At 41.8% G+C, this 17,720-nt stretch overlaps 1 protein-coding gene across 2 annotated transcripts in view; it reads right to left on the reverse strand.

The window, feature by feature from the left end:
* Nucleotides 1–17,720, reverse strand: part of ARMH3 (armadillo like helical domain containing 3) — a 242,132-nt gene that overhangs the window by 129,421 nt on the left and 94,991 nt on the right. For both annotated transcript variants that reach the window (XM_053583043.1, XM_053583044.1), the window contains exons 20-21: nt 17,393–17,481; nt 187–269 (exon numbers count right to left, since the gene is read on the reverse strand). In XM_053583043.1, coding sequence (XP_053439018.1) covers nt 187–269; nt 17,393–17,481 — 172 coding nt within the window. The remainder of the gene's footprint in view (nt 1–186; nt 270–17,392; nt 17,482–17,720) is intronic.

Raw genomic sequence — 17,720 nt, forward strand, 5'->3', positions numbered from 1 at the left:
AAAGTCCCAGGTTTGCCAAAGACAAAGGTGAGAGTGAGGATCACCAGTCTAGAGATTCTGGTCTAAATGGAAAACATGTTCCTGGTTCCCCCTATGGCTCAGTCCTGAGACTACCAGCTTCTGTGTTCATTTCTGCCTTACTTATTGTATGGCTTCAGAAAAAGAAATATTTGTTTTGTTACTCACCATAAGGGCTAATGTAAAAATGTTGTGTTTGGCCAAAAGAACAGTCTCATTTGACATAAGGAACTTCAGCAAATTTATCAAGGCTTTAAAAAAAAAAAAAAAAAAGACATCAACAAGCTATTCAAACCATAATCAATAAAGTTAAATGAAAGCTGACTAACCCTACAGAAATCCACAGGGCTAGAGTAAGTAAGTCTCGGCTACTAAGGTCTCTTTAAAAAGCAGGTAAGGAAGATACATTTGAGGAAAGCACACCTTTCCAAGTAGATGCCTGCTTATCTGCCCATAAAAGGTTTTTTTAAATTTGCTTCTTTTTATCATGTTATAAATAGCAATTAAGCTCAGGAATTTGACTATAAAACTGACATTTCAATGTTCTAAATTTACTCCCACATCGTGATTTCCCCCATCAAATTTGCTCAATTTAAAAACTAAAATGAGGGTCCCCTTCCATACTAGGCTTCTAGCATCTATTGTCACCAAGCTTTAGTCATGTTTTGGTTTCAAATGTCATTGCTAAGAGGGACAGCTACCCATTCTAACTGGTCACCATATGTGGCAGCTATACTGTGGAACCTATAGCTAGCTAGGCTTCCACTCTGGACAGAAAGAGAGCTCATCAAGAGAAAAAAGCTTTTAACTGTTCTAGCTATTCAAACAGCTTGCTCTAACCTTTTTTGACAGTGACAACATTTATTGAAAAGTTCCCTTCTCTGTTTGGCGGTCTTTAGTGAGGGGAGAGATTGCTAAAAACTCAAGCATTATCTCAGTAAGGAGACTGACCGCCAAATTTCTAGGTTAACAATGCAGTTTTAAAGACTTTTTTTGCAAATAAATACTAAGCATAAAAGAAATTATCAGTTGCTTTGTACTCATTCACCTTGGACATTTGTCCATGAAATGAATCCTGCTTCTGTTCTCATCTTTAAAAATGCCCCTACAGTAGGACCTATAACCTAGCTCTCATATTTGATGGGATATGATAAAGAAGGGGGTCAGCAGCTGCAAGCAATCTGTGGTCCTTCTGTCTTCTCCCCATCAAACCTCTACCTTCCCACAGAACCAAAAAAAGGCTTGAGCTCTCCATTTCTTTCTTTTTTTTTTTTTAGAAAAAAAACTCTAAAAGTTAGACTCTGTCTCACTTTATCAACCTCAGTAGAGTGCAGTGGAATCACAGCTCACAGCAACTTCCAACTTGTGGGCTTAAGCGATTCTCTTGCCTCAGCCTCCTAAGGAGCTGGGACTACAGGCACCTGCCAGAACACCCGGCTATTTTTTTTGTTGCAGTTTGGCTGGGGCTGGGCTTGAACCCGCCACCCTTGGTATATGGGGCCGGCGCCCTACCCATTGAGCCATAGGCAGCTCCAGAGCTCTCCATTGCTAAGACCATAACTTCTTCTTTGCCAGCAAAGAACTTCATTAATCCATGATGTCTAAGCTTTGTGTGACATTTACTACTCTTAGGGAAGATATGTGCACTCTTGTAGGAGTGGGGAACCTGCAGTCCTGGTGCCACATGTGGCCTTCTGGCTCCTTGAGTGTGACCTTTTGAATGAATACAAAACAAATACTTTTAAGAAAGGGATTTGGGCGGCGCCTGTGGCTCAGTGAGTAGGGCGCCGGCCCCATATGCCGAGGGTGATGGGTTCAAACCCAGCCCCGGCCAAACTGCAACAAAAAAAAAAAGAAAGGGATTTGTTCTGTGAAGTTTGGATTCAGTCAAGGGGCTGCACTCAGGGTTCTAGAAGGCCATGCCACAGGTTCCTCACCCTCACTGGAATCCAACTTCAGACACCTGCTGCCTGCTATGCAACACCCTCATTTGTGAACTCTATACCCATGCCCTGACTCAAGTTCTCTGGGGCTTCAGAATGAAAAGGCAAATGATTAGCAGCTGGCCCTTCTGATGATGTTTATTAAGAAGTGATCTGTTGACATGATTGCAAGAGGGACTTTACCTAACAATTGCAATCAGTGTAACTGGCTTATTGTACCCTCAATGAATCCCCAACAATAAAAAAAAAAAAAAAAAAAGAAGTGATCTGTTGGACTGGAGCCTCCACCCCCACTACTAACAAAAAAGGAAAAATGCTCTACAGGAGCCCATTCTGGATCACAAAACCTGCTTAGCTCCTTAGCACAGGGAATAAAGGGGGCTAGGTAAAATCCACATGAAAATGACTAAGTCACACTTTCCTCCTTAATGAAGATTACATCGCCAAGCTATTTAGGGGCTTTCCACCTACCCCCTAATTCCAGAGTTCAGATAAGCCCTGTTAATGGGTAAACCATCTGACAATCAGACCCTATAAACTCATAAGAGACAAGGGATAGGTACCATGCACGGCACTCTGCAAAACATAATGGCTACTAAGAAAAAGTATCTTTTGCACACATCCACTCAACAAAAGCTTTTGTCCCCAGCATACACAGCACAAAGTTGCAGCCTCAGCAGTGGCTCTGTGGTAATTAAGGGGCAGCAAACCTGGAGGAAAGGATGTGGGAGCAATGATTTATTGCTCCTCTGCTGGGCTACAGAAAGCCCTGATCTCTGGGATTCAGAGTCCAGCATGACAAAGTGATAAATACGAGAGGAGGAAGACAGCAATTCTGGCACAGATCAAGGGGCAACCTGTGTACCAACTGCCATAGACATCAGCAGAGCCAAACAGCACAAGTACTGCAAAACTCTGAGAGTTAGTACCACAGGAACTTGCATCCTGTCCCTGATAATTCAGGTTAGATACCACACACACACAGATCAGATCACACACACACACACACACACACACCAGGGTTTTCTCACCTGAAAGCAGTAATTCTCTAGGAAGAGTTTAAAAGGCAACAAAAAATGAACAACGCAATCTTAGACTTGTTCCCACAAGCCACAGATATCACAGACCATAATTCCCCTTCGAGAGAAAATGCCCCAAATATCCCATAAATACTGCTTTTTTCCTTCATCATCTCCCTGCTTTCACACTCATATCAACTGTTCAGTGTCTGATATACCACTTACAAACATATTCTTTAATCCTCTGACTTGATGTGATGGGTGTTCTAAGTTTCTGAGACTTTAACATAGCCGATTACAGACTTTTAGAGCTAGCAAGGACCTTAGAGGTAATTTAAGCCAATTTCTTCTTTTGGGGGTAAGAGAATGCCACCACACCCCCTCAAACTAGGTAGTGGCCCAGAAATAAAAGTTTGGGGTACAAAAAACTAGCTAGTGATAAAAAAAAAAAAACAACTAGCTAGTGACGAAGCTGATCTCCTATTTAGTGTTCTATCATTTCATTAAGAAGATTAAACAAATAAAGGTTCCAGATTAAGTTAAATGTTAAAGGGGTTGGGGAGACAGCTTAATGGTGTCCTTAGACCTGCTGACTGTACTGTATCTACACTTCTCTATCTGGCTTACAACTTTCTCCATCTACCAGATGCTCCAGTTATTTTCAGGTTGTTTCATCTTCTTTTTGTCTTGGTCCTCAGCTACTTGTTGAAGTACAGGTGTTAAATACCTTAGTATTACCTTTCTGCTACTCACTGGAAACACAAGAATATTCCCAGAAGCTTTGCTTAGTAGAAGCCACCCTCAGCAGGCTCTCAGCCAGCTCCTACCTCTCTGCTCCCTTCTTTACATCTCATCTCTCATACACCTCTCTTTCCTCTTCTTTGTTTTCTGCTTCCTCTCTAGTATCATTTTTTTAAGTACATAACTGTCAACTAAAACTGTTCCTAATTGCCTTACTGAGGGTTCAAAATTATGTACTGCATGTGAAATGTGATTGAATCTGGATTTAAGGGAGCGAAGACCCCTTTTCTTTAGGCAAAATCAGAACCAAAATAAAGAAGTAGGAGTATAAACAATTAATAATAACCTATTATGGTACAGAGGTTTGCATAGCATTTATTAATAACCTATTATGGTACAGAGGTTTGCACAGTAGGCCAAACAAGAGAATTCCCTCCTGTTTCAGGGAGTTTCAAGGACAGTCAAGAACTGGCACTCAGGATTTCAGTGCCAACACACAAGTAGCACAGAGTTCAACTTGGCTGGCTCCTGGTTCACCGCCCCCCCCCCCCACATGCACACATATATTTAGAAAACTGCCCTTGATCCACTTGTCCACTTGATACCATCTGGGCACATGACCAGCCAAACTGTTTCAAGGACAGTCACAGAAGTAGCAGTAAACAGAAAAGTTAAGATAACCATAAAAGATAAGAGGTTGATTGTATAAACATAGTATTATTATTATTAGTCATATTTCTGTAAGTTTGCTATCAAGTACAGTATGTGTTATAATCATTATGAAAATATGAGGGGCATATTGTACAATTTTTTTTAACCTTTGGTTGATCACGTTTCTCATTGTTAAATAACAGTTTTTAAAGGAAGCAGGGATAAAGAGCTAACACAAACCTCTTCCTAACCAAAGCCCTGACTCCAGATCTGTGAGATTTCCAAGGAGAAATGACTTTATGTATAGAAATCCAATACTGTGTTTACATTTTTCCCCATTAGGTAAGCAGTGGCTGCTCAACCCCTCAAAACAGAGTGGTACAGCCCGTTACAGAAAATACCCCTTTGGCTAAGAACAAACTGGATAGTTGAGACCTTCCAAGCCTTAAGAGACAATGCCCATAGGCCTCATACTCCAAAGCCCCAGTAATAAATGGCACTGAAACACCAATGCCAAACAGACATACATATAGAAATGCATTATTTCCTCCAGAAGAGTGAAAAATACAAGTTAATAACCATGCCAGAAGCTCACACAGAGCATTTCAAACCTTCCTCTTTTCTAATGTCCTCTACCTGATACCTTAAAAAGAGACATTGACTTATAAAAATCACCACCACCAAACTGCATTCACCTAACATTTATTAGGTATCTGCTGAGTGCTAGACATTATATAAATATATAAATAAAGTACACATTCTCACTGAATCCTTTCTTAACTATTTGATGAAGTAGGTATTATTGTTCCCATTTTACAGATGAGCAAACAAAAATTCAGAAAGGTTAAATAAGTTCCTAAACTTGGAAAGCTCCAAATTGCATTAAGAGCAACATAATGGGGAGAGGGTCCATGAACTCCCTGCTGAGGTCTGTGAAACTATACTGGTTCCACTTAAACTTCTGTTAAAAAGAACATGTGTTGGATGTGTGGGATATGAGGAGCATATTATACAATTAGTTATCTAGGGCCAACGCCTATATGTGCTACAAAAAACCTTACCTTTGGTCAGAACTCCATGAATCAACCCTTCACAACATATCAAAGTGACAAGAGAAAAAAATCTATACACTCAGAGTCCAACTCTCTTCTAAGTGTCTCAGGATTTCACTCCACTGGCCTAAGTCAGTTTAAGCCGCACCCTCTAAAAAACAAGAGGTTGAAAACAGGGGCTCAAAGAGATATTTGTACACCCATGTTTACAGCAGCATTATTCAGATCAGCCACAAGGTAGAAGAAACCCAAGTGTCCATCAAGATGAATAAACAAAATGTGGCATAAATATACAATGGAATATTATTCAATCTTCAAAAGAAAGGACATTCTGACACATGGATGAACATTCTACAACACTGATAAAACTTGAAGACAATATTCTAAGCAAAAAAAGCCAGTCACAAAAGGACAAATACTCCGTGATTCCACTAATATGAGGTACCCAGACTAGTCAGATTCATAGAGACAGTGGTTGCTGGGGTAGGAAAATAAGAAGGGAGGGCAGAACAAAGAGTTAGTGTTCAATGAGTACAGAGTTTGAGAATGGTAAGATGGAAAATGACCTGAAAATAGAAGGTAGTGATGTTTGCACAACACTGAGAAGGCACTTAATGCCACTGAACTGCATGCTTAAAAATAGTTACAAGGGCAAATTTTATTTTATGTATATTTTACACCAATTTTTTAAAAAAGAGGTGTTTTTCTCCCCACTGACACTATCATGCGCCCCACAAACACTCCAACCCAACTCTTTGTAACCTCTGCCTAATTGACTGGCTGACATTCACATCCGGTATACCATACTGAGTACAAAGATAAATATACAAAGATGCTTCCTCGTTTATAGAGAAAAGGAAAGGCGCCAAATATACTCAATCAACAAAAAGCCCATGGACTCTTGGGCAGGGATGCAAGATTTATACATCTTTGGCAGGTGTCAAGGCAACACTGTGGCAGTCTTCAAAATAATTATCAAAGTTCATAATCAAAGCTAACTAACTACCAATAATATCCCATGAAATTCTTTAGGATTCTGGGTTTGACTCCTAATTCTTGCTGTCTCATCTAGTGTATGAGACTCCAGACACTTGGTTCCAAATACTCTTACTGCTGCACTGAGTGAAAAATAGAAACATTACTGTAGTGAAATACTTGAAGTATTATATTTCGTGTTCAATAAATTTAAGTCATAGGGAAGTAGGTGCTCCACATGCACTCAGTGTCTTCATTGAAAAGTCTTCTCTAGCAGGCTCCTTGAAAACCTAGTTTCTGGACTTTTTTCAGGAACTCCTGAAATTGCTCTCTCTTTTAACTCTGCACTAGAGGCAACTACCAGTCTCATACTTAGCTTCAACCCATATCCCCTTCCTTGGGAGTCTTGTGCATCATATTTGGTGAAAGAGTATGATAGTATTGTGTAGAAGTTCTGACTTTTCTAAGCATGCAGATACGGGTGGAATAAAAGATAGTATGCAAGTTCAAGGAAGTTGAGCCAGGACTGTGTACCTTGATGGTTCCCTAAATCCCACAGGAATTCCCAGAGGCAGAGGCACCCAAGCTAATTTTCAAACAGGAATAGTTCAGTACCATTCACTTGAGATTCCTGCTACCTTAAAGAGGCCCCGTCTTACTCCAGAAGGCATCTTGTTCGTAGAGTGCTATTCCTTGCTTTAATGTACCCTATAGAGAGAGGACTTCCCCAGATTTTTTTCTACCCTGCTTTGAATTCAGAGGGAAGAAAAGAAAGCAGCAGCAATTGTGTTGCCATGTAGGAAGAGAATGAATAATGGATATGGGAACTTCTCCAGGACTAAAACCTGTCCCCCACACTGAGGTAAACCAGGTGCAGAAAAAGAAAAAGCCAACAACAGAAAGACACAATTAAGTGGTGGCTCAGATGCCTGCCTCAGAAGCAGAGGAGAGGCTTAATTATAAAACCAAGTGAATGACATTTAAATAAGATTAAAAACAGGAAGGAGACAGAACCTCCAGCAGAGTACAAACAAATATTTCCAAAGAATCTGGTCAGAGAGACCTGTCTATCTGAGCAACATTTAAATATTACGAAGAGAAAGAGGCCAGGTGTTGTGGCTCACACCTATAATCCTAGCACCCTGGGAGACCAAGGTGGGAGGATTGCTTGAGCTTAGGAGTTTGAGGAAGAGCAAGACTGTGTTTCTCCTAAAAACAGAAAAATTAGCTAGGCATGGTGGTACACACCTGTATTCCCAGCTACTCAGCAGGCTAAGGCAGAGGATCACTTGAGCCCAGGGGTCTAAAGTTGCAAAGATATGTTGACACCACTGCACTCTAATCAGGGTGACAAAGTGTCTCAAAAACAAAACAAAAGAGAAAGAGATAGAAAGCAAAGACAAGACTTAGCCAGATCTTATTTTGTAGCCTGGCATGGAGCTAGCATTAAGTGCCACAGAACCCAAAACAAAACCTATTCATTAAGGGAGATGGATAATTTCACAGTGACAGAGGAAAAATATTAGCATCTCATGTGTTTAGAAGAGAAGTCAAGGAACTCAAAGGACAGCTGGAAATAGCATTAGAGCTAATGCCACCAAAACCCCGAGGCACTATAAACTCCAGCTAATTCCAGCATCTCTAGACAAAATCACCAATTACCCAGAGACATTGCCAGCAATCAGCAGGCTCACTGTCAATCAGCAGAATGGTAGAAAGACTTACAAGCCAACACCTGCCAGTAGAATAATTTAAAAATACACTAGGCAGCTTTTCAGAATACCGACATCTGGCTGGCTACAACCCTAATAAGCACCTTACTGACGCAGAGGCCAATGAATCAAACAAGAAAAAGAAATTGCTTTGGTTGTATGCTATCCAGCCTCTCCAGGTGAACAAAGTACACAAGTCAGTATGTCAACAGCCTGCATCGCCTAAAGGTTCTACACTCCTGTAAATCAGCCAGAAAATAAAACAAATCCTTCTTTTAAGTGGCAGTCAAGTTCCATTCTTACTGTTTTCCTTGCTGTTGATGTGTATCTGATAAAAGGGAAAATAAGATTCTCAACCATCTTCCATTCTCCATTTACTTGGGCACAATTACAAACCACCCTCCTCTTTATCATGAAAATGAGCCTTTATGTGAAAGTTCCTAGATCCTAGACTTCGGGAAATGTAGGGATCTCTGTGCAGCTGTCTCAAAGCATGCTCAGAGCTACTGCCTTCTTCTAGGGCCCCAGAAGCTTACTACCAGCTTATTTTTTCCAACAATGCCCAAATGAATAATAGCTAAAAATCATACTTTTAGAAATCCACTGCATATCAATAAAGCCATCTGATATAGAACCAAGAACTTTACTTTCTGTCAAAATGAGAGAGGACCAATAACAGACCTGTCCTGCTCACTCAAGATCCAGGGAAGAATAACATTACTAGTATAGGCAGAGTAACAAATACACAGCTACACTTTCCCTGGTCCCTTTTACTTGACAAGATGCTGATGGGCCTATGAGAGCTGACATTTCTCTGGATAGGAAGTGACTTCATCATGTACAAAGAAAAGAACAAAGAGAAACTCATTGCTCTTTTAGGGGCTTTGACTTACATGGGAATATTTTTCTCCTTCTACCAGGCTTTCTTTCCAACAAGCTAAACCTGCTAGAGATTCTTATCTTTTGCTTCTGCCAAGTTTCTGAGGAGATGAGAGAAAGATTCAAAATAGTATAAATTTTTGAGTTAGGCAAATGCAGTGATCTGATGGGGAAAAAGCTTCCTGGCATTCTTTTCTGCTCCTTGGGGTTTCTATACTGCTCTATGGAATCTTTTACAACTAAATTATAGAACCAGAGAGATACCTTCGAATGCTCCCTTTTAGAATATTCTAACTTTGAGAGGAAATGATTGCCCATAGAGAAAAGAAGGTTCTATCTTTTGCACATGGAAGCTAGAGCAGTCTTAATTAGGTATATCAAGTCTAGAATATATCTTGTGACATATTTGCCTAAGTCAGAGAAATTTTAGGAAAATGAGAAAGAATAATTTAAAAAGCATTTTTAAAAATAAGACACCAGACTGGGCACAGTAGCTTACAGCTGTAATCCTAGCACTGTGGGAGGCCGAGGCAAGTGGACTGCTTGAGCTCAGGAGTTCAAGACCACCTAAGTAAAAGGCAGAGGATCACATCAGCCCACGGGTCTGATGTTGTAGTGACCCTGGGTCTACTAAAAATAGAAAAACTAGCCAGTGTCATGACAGGTGCCTATAGTCCTAGCTACTTGGGAAGCTGAGGCAAGAGGATCACTTGAGGGGCAGTGCCTGTGGCTCAAAGGAGTAGGGCGCTGGCCCCATATGCCAGAGGTGGCGGGTTCAAACGCAGCCCCAGCAAGAAACTGCAAAAAAAAAAAAAAAAAAAAAAGAGGATCACTTGAGCCCAAGAGTTTGAGGTTGCTGTAAGCTATGACACCATAGCACTCCAGCCTAGGCAAAAGAATAAGTCTATCTCAAAAGCAAACAACAATAACAAAAAAAAAAAATCTAAAAGAAATAATGTGGGGCGGCGCCTGTGGCTCAGTCGGTAAGGTGCCAGCCCCATATACCGAGGGTGGTGGGTTCAAACCCAGCCTCAGCCAAACCGCAACCAAAAAAAACTAGCCGGGCATTCTGGCGGGTGCCTGTAGTCCCAGCTACTCGGGAGGCTGAGGCAAGAGAATCGCTTAAGCCCAGGAGTTGGAGGTTGCTGTGAGCTGTGTGAGGCCATGGCACTCTACCGAGGGCCATAAAGTAAGAGACTCTGTCTCTACAAAAAAAAAAAAAGAAATAATGTAAAGTTATATAAGATGTCACCATTGGAGAAAGCTGGGTAAAGGGAACATGAAACTCTGTGTACTATTTTTGCAACTTCCTATAAGTCTATAATGACAGTTGTTATTTTTTATTACTATTCTTTTCAAGACAGAGTCTCATTATGTCACCCTTGGTAGAGTGTAGTGGCATCATCGTAACTCACAGCAACCTCGAACTCTTGGGCTTAAGTGATTCTCTTGCCTCAGCCTCCCAAGTAGCAGGGGCTACAGGCACCCACCACAACACCCGGCTTTTTTTTTTTGCAGTTTTTGGCAGGACCTGGGCTTGAACCTGTCATCTCCAGCATATGGGGCTGGCGCCCTACTCCTTTGAGCCACAGGCGCCACCCACCACCTGGCTATTTTTTGGTTGCAGTTGTCATTGTTGTTTAGCTGGCCTGGGCTGGGTTTGAACCCGCCAACCTCAGTATATGTGGCTGGCACCATAACCGCTGTGCTACAGGCGCTGAGCCAGTTTTTTAAAAGTTTAAAAAACTAAACTAAGGCAGCGCCTATGGCTCAGAGTAAGGCGCCGGCCCCATATGCCAAGGGTGGCGGGTTTTTTTTTTTTTTTTTTTGTAGAGACAGAGTCTCACCTTATCGCCCTCGGTAGAGTGCTGTGGCATCACACAGCTCACAGCAACCTCCAAATCCTTGGGCTTAGGCAATTCTCTTGCCTCAGCCTCCCGAGTAGCTGCCACCCTCGGCATATGGGGCCAGCGCCCTACCCGCTGAGCCACCAGCGCCGCCCGAGGGTGGCGGGTTTAAACACAGCCCCGGCCAAACCGCAACAAAAAAATAGCCGGGCATTGTGGCGGGCGCCTGTAGTCCCAGCTGCTTGGGAGGCTGAGGCAAGAGAATCATGTAAGCCCAAGAGTTAGAGGTTGCTGTGAGCTGTGTGACGCCACGGCACTCTACCTGAGGGCGGTACAGTGAGACTCTGTCTCTACAAAAAAAAACAAAACAAAACACTGAACTAAAAGGAGCAATTAAAAGTTTAGAGTATAGTTTCTCAAAATCAAGAGGGCCAAACTGCCAATGCCTTATCTATGCCATAATTGCCAGATAAATGTATGGCTCAAGTCAATCTTTCTCTTGAAAAATACAGTCCTGTATGACAACACCTATAGCTTCCAACAAAAGGCTATCAATTCCCAGTCTCAAGATGCACCACCCCAGAAGTCACAGGATTCTACTAGCAATGGGAGAGCCAGCTGGATCCAGAATGCTGTGATATTCTCTAGGCTTTCTATCTTTCCCAATAGGTATCTAAAAGGTCAGGCCATGTGCAATTTCTCTCATCTTACAAATCTGTGAATGCTTTGGATGCTATTTAGCACAGTGAAGCTGAACAGATTGTTCTGGGGGATTTGGGGGCCTTTCTTCCCGCAGGGTGGCAAATGTTGCCTAGTGATCTGCATCTGAGCATAGGAGTCAGGAACTCTAAGTTCTAATCATGACTCTGTTTAGTGTCTGGTTCTATGATCCTCAGAAAATCACTTAACCCTTCCCAGTCTCCACTCCCTTCCCCATCAAATGGGTATAAAAATAATGACTTATCACTTGGGGATATGGCAGAGTGAAAAGGTAAGAAGAACTATGATCCATAGATAAATGTCGAGTATAAAATGCCAGCATAATTCTACCTTTAAATCAACCCATGTTGGCTCAGCACAGTGGTTACAGCACCAGCCACATGCACCGAGGCTGGCAGGTTCAAACCCAGCCCAGGCCAGCTAAACAATGACAACTGCAACAAAAAAATAGCTGGGCATTGTGGTGGGCGCCAGTAGTCTCAGCTACTTGGGAGGCTGAGGCGAGAGAATCGCTTAAGCCCAAGAGTTGGAGGTTGCTGTGAGCTGTGACACTATGGCACTCTACCCTAGGTGACATAGTGAGACTCTGTCTCAAAAAAAAGAAAAAAAATCAACCCATGTTTTCAGACTATGGAAAGTCACACTATTTAAATGTAGGCTGCCTCTCAAATGACCTTTCTTCCTGCAGTGAAAATAAAATAAGCTGACTCCATGAAGCTCTAATTCAAGTGTTTCCTGCTCCAACAACTACCCACTTCTCTCTGAACATTCTGCTCACTGTTCGGTTAATGGCTTAGAAACCATCAAAGTTTCCATTTTTACTTGGTTAAAAGTAATTCCTATGTCTGTGAGTAAGGAAGAAAGACACAACAGTGAAATTACCCACTACTCCCCTTCATATCAACTCAAATAAAACTAATTTGGAAAATTGGACCTATTATAGGTGATGAAGTCAGCTCAAAAGAAATGTTAACATATGGGCGGCGCCTGTGGCTCAAAGGGGTAGAGCACCGGTCCTGTATGCCGAAGGTGGCGGGTTCAAACCCAGCCCTGGCCAAAAAAAAGAAATGTTAACAGATATCCTACTGGGTTCTGTAATTATTATTGTTATTATTTTATTATGAGGTTTAAATATAATATTGAGCTGCTTTAGAAGAATGTTGGGTCATCATTAATGGAAAGTCTACATATTCATTCATCCATTTATTAATTTAAATGTTTTTTGAGTCCCTTTTAAAAAGTCAACTAGTCTGTTAGTTAATTTATAAATGATTAAGACACAGGTCCTGGGCGGCGCCTGTGGCTCAGTGAGTAGGGCGCTGGCCCCATATGCCGAGGGTGGCAGGTTCAAGCCCAGCCCCGGCCAAACTGCAACAAAAAAATAGCCGGGCATTGTGGCAGGCGCCTGTAGTCCCAGCTGCTAGGGAGGCTGAGGCAAGAGAATCATGTAAGCCCAAGAGCTGGAGGTGAGCCGTGTGACGCCACGGCACTCTACCAAGGGCAGTAAAGTGAGACTCTGTCTCTACAAAAAAAAAAAAAAAAAGACACAGGTCCTGCCCTCTAGGAACTTTTCAGAGGAAAGATGAATATTTAAACTAATCATTATGCAAACATATCAAAACAATGTGATATGCTAAAACAGAAAACACATAGAAAATAAAATTCAGTGAATAAAATGGTCTATAGCCTCAAGAACTTCAGAGGAAGGCCAGGCACGGTGGCTCACACCTATAATCCTAGCACTTGGGAGGCCAAGGCGAGTGGATTAGCTGAGCACATGTGTTTGAGACCAGCCTGAGTCAAAGCGAGACCTCGTCTTGAAAAATAGCCAGGCGTTGTGGCAGGCATCTGCAGTCCCAGCTACTCGGAAGGCTGAGGCAAAAGAATTGCTTGAGCCCAAGAGTTTGAGGTTGCTGTGAACTAACACACCACAGAGGGCAAAAAAGTGAGACTGTCTTCGAAAAAAAAAAAAAGAACTTCAGAGGACACTGGTAGGCTAGTAGGCATATAGTATGACCAGTAAATAAAGAAAAAAAATATTTAACTGGATATTAAAATGTTCTCTGAGAACAGAATTAATTGGGAGTCTGTGGAACATAAAATTAAGATAAGTGTTTTCACATGGGATCATGGATGGGCTCCCCAAAATTAATATGTGCAAATGGACATTTTTCTGGACACAAAGATGACCAGAGGTTTCATTCAATTCTCAAAGGTAAAGAACTCTTACACTAGGATCTTATCCAAAACCCAGTTTTCTATTTCTATCAGAGGAAAATTTTAAGACCTAACCTTCTACTCAGACTAAGAGAGCTGGGTAGCCTAGAGGTCAGAAAACAGCTTTCAGCCTTTCTATAACTTGGTGAAAAACACTGACTGCTGAAAAGAGGGCAATGCAGAGAGGTAGAACTTCTTCCTTTCCATATTCTAGTTAAAGTTAGCCTAAATATATTTCCCCACATACTCAGATACCATGGTGACAGGCATCATATAAATAGATAGTAGAAACAGGGAGTAGGTCAGGGCTTGTGTCTGTAAACCAACACTAGGAAAAGCATATCGGGCAAGCATGAACCCCCAGCTAACACAACTGGCTCCTCTTTGCCCATAAGACCATGCCTGGGAATTTATTATGAGAATTTGGGGACCGCTGGCTACACCCCTAGTAACAAAGAGCTACTATAATCATAAACACAGGAATAAAAATCAGCACTGAAGTACAGTGATACTAAACGCCTGCATTTCAAATAACAAAAAGCATCTGGACCCCAGCCAATTGCTTCCTAGAGACCCAAGGGCTTTTGTGTGTCTGAGCTAAAAGCACACACATTACCAGTCTTACTTATAAATAAAACTCAATCACAATTTGCAGCACATGTATTGTCAAGGATATATACAGTATACACAAGCATATTTTGCCATGATGTTTCACACACCTTCCCCCTTAAATCTGTAAGTCTAGAAGGCAAAGAAAGAATGTAGTTGGGCATTCCAACATATGAGTAGCGCCAGCCAAGGAGTGGGTGTATCCGCCATAACCACGCTGTATTCCCTGAAAGCAATATTATACATTATTATGGGCTCTCACGGCATCAGATGTAGCGTTGTACTTTGCAGCTTTCCTTAACACCTGCTGCTGTACATCTCACTGTATACTACACATGGCACCAAGGTTCCAGGAGGGCTCACCCAGTCTATACAATAAAAGAAGCTAACCTCACTTGGCAGAGAACTCTAGTATAAATGTCTATGACTTAGGAACAAGCAGTAGTCCAGCTCCCACCAATGACATATGGATATACTACCTATCAATCCATCAAGGGCCGTGGAAGCAACCAATCAGTTCTGAGATAGCACATAATTGATGAACAGGACAGAAAGTTCTTGAAGACATAAAGTCAACTGACCAATGCAGGATAAAGAATGATCTCCTTTTCACTACTTCCTAGCCAGAATGGCAAAATGCTAAAAGTCAGAAAATACAACTATAACAAACATTGGAAAAAATCTCTCTGAAAGATAACTGCCTGTTTAAGAAAAAATGATGATGATACATTCTGGAGTTTATGACATATGTAAAAATAAAATGTGTGACAACAGTCACAAAAGGACAGGAGAGACAGTTCATAATGATAAAAAGGTCAATTCATCAAGAAGACAGGGATACAAGATAGGGGCAGGAAAGTAAGGGGAAGCCCTGAGCCTCAGGAGACAGACCAGGATGAACATGGATGGCACTGTGAAGAAGGGAATGGGACAGGACAAAGAGAAAGCAGATGACAGATAATGAGAATGAGAGAAAGCCATGGAGATCACAGGGGCCAGAGATAGGACAGCTAGGACAAAGGAAAGAAAACAATGAAAGAGACAAGAAAACCAGAAGAACAACTACTACCACCGACTGATTAGTACTATAAAGTGTAACTTCATCCAAATTACAGACATAAACCATTTGGATTTGTTATAAGTTCTACACCTGTACTAATATCCACAGATTTGTATCCCTTTTTTTTTTTTTTTTTTGAGACAGAGCCTCACTTTGTCACCCACAGCTCACAGCAACCTCCAGCTCTTGGGCTTAGGCGATTCTCTCATCTCAGCCTCCCAAATAGCTGGGACTACAGGCACCGGCCACAACGCAATGCCCAGTTATTTTTTTTGTTGTTGCAGTTTTGGCTGGGGCAGGTTAGAACCCGCCTCCCTTGGTATATGGGGCCAGTGCCCTACTCACTGAGCCAAAGGCGCCACCCCAATTTGCATCATTTTTGTTTCCCCTTCAATCCTAGGCTTTTAGAGCCTAACAATCATATAACTATCCGTAAGAAACAACAGTAGTCCTTTATATTAAAAACACTCGTTGTGGGCCGGGTACGGTAGCTCACATCTGTAATCCCAGCACTTGGGAGGCTGAGGCAGGTGGATTGCCTGAGCTCACAGGTTTGAGGTCAGCCTGAGCCAGAGCCAGACCCTGTCTCTAAAAAAAACAGCCAGGCCTTGTGGCCAGTGCCTGCAGTCCCAGCTACTTGGGAGGCTGAGGCAAGAGGATCACTTGATCCTCAAACCCAAGGGTTTGAGGTTGCTGTGAGCTAAGACGCCACAGCTCTCTACCAAGGGTGACAAAGTGACACTGTCTCAAAAAAAGAGTCGTTGCTACCTACGAAATTCTAATATTAGTCCTTTCAATCTCTTTTGATCTCTAACTCTTCTGACATTCCTTCAATCTCAAACTCTCACACAATCATCCTTCTCTCCTAAAATACCAAAATCCCCTTATTCACCCTTAGCGTTATTCTCCTATTCCTTCTTCACCATCATAGGCAATAAGCAAAGAATTTGCTAATCCATTAATTAAAGATCTCTACTTCCCATTATGGAGGACTAAATTTAGAAAGCCAAACTGGGTTGGGAGGAAACCATGTGTCACAACAAGTAAAATTAATTCTATGGAAGGGGGCTGGGTTACTGACCTGTTTCTTATAAAGCCTCTGATATAAACACACCCTACTCTGCTGAAAATAAAGAAAAGGTCTTCCATGTGTGGGTAACCATTCATCACTATAATCATCTGGAGAAGACTTTATTACACCATCAGATCACAAAAGCCACTGGGCCTATCAGCAAGTGACTCCCTCAGAAAACATGTCTCCTCTGCTTTCCTAAAACCTCAAATTTAGTCACACAAAAGAAAAGGGTGGCAAGTCAGCATTAATTGTATCCTTAGAGAAGAGCCACCTCCCCAGGGGAGGCAGCTACTTTACTGCTACCAAATGGATACAAAGACTAAAGTAAACACTGTAATTTGCTGTTTTGTCTCTGACACAGGGGGAGTGGCACAATTCACGCTGTCTATAAACAGTAATAATGCCAGCTGTAACACAAAGAACAGGATTCCCCCCCATCTCACCACCTCCACACCCCTCTCCCTATGATATTCCTCCTGATATTACTCATTTTGAGGGAACACACAGAAACCTCCCTACAGTCCATATGCTGCTACCAAATGGAACTGAGTGATGAGAATCCAAGTTTCTACTGATTCCTCCTGCCTCACTCTCACTCAAAGGAAAAACCACTGGAACTCAAGAAATATTTGACTGTTTCTACTAGCTGACAAAAGATACAGGGAGAAGAAGGAACAGGACGAAAGTATAAAATAGATATGTGACATACCCAGGTCTGGATTTTAAAAAGGCTGAAATGTTAAAAACAAATTACAAAAAATATAAATGAAAATAGAGACATCCAAAACTGTTTTTTAAAAATCCATCTTGAGCCTAGGCCAAGAGGCTCATAAAAGGCATAAGAAAAGAAGATAAATTCTGAAGAGAATGTTACCTGACCAGAGTTCCCTCCAGGTGTAATGCAGGCGTACTCGACACTTCTTCTGGTAACAAAGCAGTTTATGTACTACCTGAATGCAGCGCCTATAACAAAGAGAAAAACTGACGTAAACCTGAGAATATCCTTTCTTTAGTAAGCCAGCTTTGCCAGGGCCACTGAAGACACTATTTGTAAACATGTGCACATACAAAAAACAGAACTTCTATGTTTAGCTTTCTGGTAAATAAATATCCCCCACCCCCAACACACACACACACACACCCCTTGTGTTTCCCATTGCTCTTATCAATGGGACAGGGAGCTACAACTACTTATAGGTGAA

This window comes from Nycticebus coucang, chromosome 3 (genome assembly GCF_027406575.1).
Source record: "Nycticebus coucang isolate mNycCou1 chromosome 3, mNycCou1.pri, whole genome shotgun sequence".
Taxonomy (NCBI): Eukaryota; Metazoa; Chordata; class Mammalia; order Primates; family Lorisidae; genus Nycticebus; species Nycticebus coucang.